The sequence below is a fragment of the Lolium rigidum genome, chromosome 5 (genome assembly GCF_022539505.1).
Source record: "Lolium rigidum isolate FL_2022 chromosome 5, APGP_CSIRO_Lrig_0.1, whole genome shotgun sequence".
NCBI lineage: Eukaryota > Viridiplantae > Streptophyta > Magnoliopsida > Poales > Poaceae > Lolium > Lolium rigidum.
The window spans coordinates 230,876,478-230,879,841 of NC_061512.1; the positions used below are offsets into that span (position 1 = coordinate 230,876,478).

General features: G+C 58.8%; 1 protein-coding gene across 1 annotated transcript; it reads left to right on the forward strand.

The window, feature by feature from the left end:
- Nucleotides 1-606: 606 nt before the first annotated feature.
- On the forward strand, nucleotides 607-3,001 carry LOC124652796 (protein TIC 62, chloroplastic). The gene is made up of 6 exons (XM_047191837.1): nucleotides 607-1,016; nucleotides 1,122-1,493; nucleotides 1,584-2,075; nucleotides 2,177-2,365; nucleotides 2,462-2,683; nucleotides 2,789-3,001. Exons 1-6 carry the CDS (start codon nucleotides 751-753, stop codon nucleotides 2,841-2,843), a joined length of 1,596 nt encoding a protein of 531 aa, XP_047047793.1. The 5' UTR covers nucleotides 607-750; the 3' UTR covers nucleotides 2,844-3,001.
- The last annotated feature ends 363 nt before the right edge of the window (nucleotides 3,002-3,364 follow it).

The window sequence follows — 3,364 nt, forward strand, 5'->3', positions numbered from 1 at the left end:
CGTCTCCTCATGGCGGCGGAGCGACAGAGGCTGCTTGAGCTCAACGCTCAGCACCAGGCCGAGGCAGCTGCCCGCGAGCAAACGAGGAGTCTCGCCTGTGGTAGGCGGCGTTGAGGGGGCAGCAACAAGCTCCATCTTCGCCGACGGCCATTATGCACCGGTAGATGTGCGAAGCAAGAGTGAAGAGGTAGACACCAGTGCACGCAAGAACAAAGGGTTGCGCGCCCCACCAACTGTCAGTAGATTATGATTTATTTTAATCTAGTTTAAAGTTGAAGTTTCATTTAATTTTATGTGATAATCCTAAATCTGAATGGAATTTCACCTTTTATTTATGTTTACATGTTCAAAGTTTGGTTTACGGATTTTCATCAAGATCGCCTCTGTGTTTAACCTCTCTCTAAATTGAAAAGCAGGTGACGGCGTCGCTGCCGGCATTTATTTGGAGAGGGCCGTTGCGTGCCTTTTCCAGCGCCGGCATCTCTATCAATCGGCACGGCCAGCACGTCCCCGCCATGTCACGCGCGCGGTTCATTCATTCGGTCCTCGCCGTGGAGGAAGATCGAGGAGAGGATGAGGAGCGGGTCCCACGTTATCCCAGTTCGCGGACGTGGCCACGCCACGTCAGACACCACACCTGACACTCCTCGACACGATACGAGGCTACGAGCAGCCGCAGCCGGGGAGTTGAGGGATCGCAGGAGTTGAAGCACCAGAGCAGCTAGGCTGGGCTAGAAGAGATCGACCGACATGGAGGCCAAGGCCGCCGCCGTCTCCCTGTCGGCGCCGCTGCCACGCTGCCGTATCAGCAACATGCTCGCGTGCTCCGCGCGGAGGTCGTCGCGCAGGTGCAGGTACCATCACGGCGCTCCTCTTAGATCACTCGCTGCCTCCTCCTCTGCTCGCTCCTTCCCCGCCGCTCGCGTCTACGCCTCAGCGGCGACGACGCCGGCGAAAGAGCAGGACCTCGTCTTCGTCGCCGGCGCCACCGGAAAGGTCGGCTCCCGGACCGTAAGGTACTCTGCTCCCTGCTCCCTGCTCTGTTCGCGACCGACAGCTAGCAACTCCACCTGTTGCTGCATTGAGAATTAACGCGGGAAATGCGACGCGCGTGCACGCAGGGAGCTCATCAAGCTCGGCTTCCGCGTCCGCGCCGCCGTCCGGAGCAAGCAGAGGGCGTCGCCCCTCGTGCAGAGCGTGGAGCGGCTGGAGCTGGGCGAAGGGACCGCGAGCTCGAGGCTGGAGCTGGTGGAGTGCGACCTGGAGAAGCAGGGCGACTCGGCCATCGCGGCGGCCATCGGCGGCGCGTCCCTCGTGGTGTGCTCCATCGGCGCCAGCGAGAAGGAGATCCTCGACGTCACGGGGCCCTACCGCATCGACTACTTGGCCACCGCCAACCTCGTGCGCGCCGCGGCCTCGGCGGGCGTCGAGCACTTCGTCCTCGTCACCTCCCTCGGCACCACCAGGGTCGGCTTCCCCGCCGCCCTCCTCAAGTAAGCGCCCAGCTAACAGGTCTCGACCACCTCCAGTTGTCTTGCCCCAAATATTAATTCAGATGCCATGGCGCCGTGATCGGCAACCAGCTTGTTCTGGGGCGTGCTGTACTGGAAGAAGCTGGCGGAGGAGGCGCTGGTGGCGAGCGGCGTGCCGTACACGATCGTGCGGCCGGGAGGGATGGAGAGGCCGACGGACGCGTACAAGGAGACGCACAACCTCGTGGTGGCGCCGCGGGACACCTACGTCGGCGGCCTGGTCTCCAACCTGCAGATCGCGGAGCTGATCGCGTGCGTGGCCAAGAACCGGAGCGCGGCGTACTGCAAGGTGGTTGAGGTGGTGGCCGAGACCACCGCGCCGCTTCTGCCCACGGAGGACCTCCTCGCGAAGGTACCCTCCGACCCCGGCAGGTCTCCGCCACCTCCACCGCCCGCTCCGGCGGCTCCGGTCACCGAGGCGGTGAAGGAGTCGCCTCCTGCACCACCAGCAGCAGAGGCACCAGCGCCACCAGCTGCATCAGTAGCACCACCACCAGCTGCAGCGCCGAAAGCAGCAGAGCGGCCACTCTCGCCCTACACGGCGTAAGTGAATCGACTGAACTGACGTCCGTCGCATTTGGGACGGGATCACATGAGTTATGATGATGTATGATCATTTCCTGCTGCATTTTGTTGAGCTTCAGGTACGCGGGGTTGAAGCCACCGTCGTCCCCAACACCCAGCTTCAGCAGCGGCGCCACCAGTCAGGCCAAGGAGTCACCTCCTGTCGCTGCAGCACCAGCTGCTCCTGCTCCGGCAGCACCAGCACCAGCTGCCCCTGTTCCTGCTGCTCCGGCAACAGCAAAGCAACGGCCGCTCTCACCCTACACGGCGTAAGTACAAACCCAAACTGATGTTACATCTTTGGCATCTGAGTTTGAGAGTTGGCCTCTGGTGGATGCAATCCTGAATTCCTGATGGCATTGCAGTTACGAGGGCATGAAGCCGCCGTCTTCCCCGACTCCCAGCTTTAGCAGCGGCAAGGCGAAGGATGACGCTTCTCCTTCTCCGCCGCCCCCGGCCGCCTCTCCGGATGCGGCAACTAGCACCACCGCCGAGGCTGCAGCTACGCCGCCGACGTCGTTGGGCTCCAGCGACAACGGAGCTCCAACGACTGCTGCTCCAGCGCGCCCACTTTCACCATATGCTAGGTATGCATCGCCCTAATTTCTTGGTGCTCAGCTCATGGCTAGGCTATGACGACATTCGAATTCACATGCATAATTCATTCTTCTGTTTGTCTAACCAATTTCAAGGTACGAAGACCTCAAACCGCCATCCACGCCGACTCCATCCGCGCCCAAAGTATAGGCCGACCGGCGGCTACTTAGATTTTTCCTTTCTTTTCCTGCCCGATATGTCCGTACGCGAGCACGCGGCACCATGTATATGCTGATTGTTTTATTCGATCAAAAACTACAAAGTACACGACTTGATGCACATTATATACTTATACATATGGTTGGTCACTTGGTCTAAATCTCAGTCACGGAGAATTAAGAACCAACCTATGGCTAAATGATTCGTAGGACTTAGGAGGGAGGGTGACATCCCAAGTCAACCAGAGAATTTAAACCCTAGGTTTGACAATTTGGGTCTTATAAAAGCGTAATATTCTTCAGCGATAGGCGACTTAGTCAATCTCAAGACCCATCGAATCAGTTTGTTGGACCTAGTCTCTACGAGGTGCTCATAGGGTTAGGTTGTGCGTATATACGTTCATATGGGTGAGTGTATGTACCTATATGTGAGCACACATGTACCATGTTTCAAAAAAGAGAACCACGGTCGCTGGGATGGTAGCCATAGGCTGATGCGTGCCTCCCCGCCTG

Coding starts and splice junctions, on each gene's coding strand:
- LOC124652796 (XM_047191837.1), top strand. CDS start 751: ATGGAGGCCAAGGCCGCCGCCGTCTCCCTGTCGGCGCCGCTGCCACGC. Junction 2,366..2,461: donor CCGCTCTCACCCTACACGGC/GTAAGTACAAAC, acceptor ATGGCATTGCAG/TTACGAGGGCATGAAGCCGC. Junction 2,684..2,788: donor CCACTTTCACCATATGCTAG/GTATGCATCGCC, acceptor ACCAATTTCAAG/GTACGAAGACCTCAAACCGC.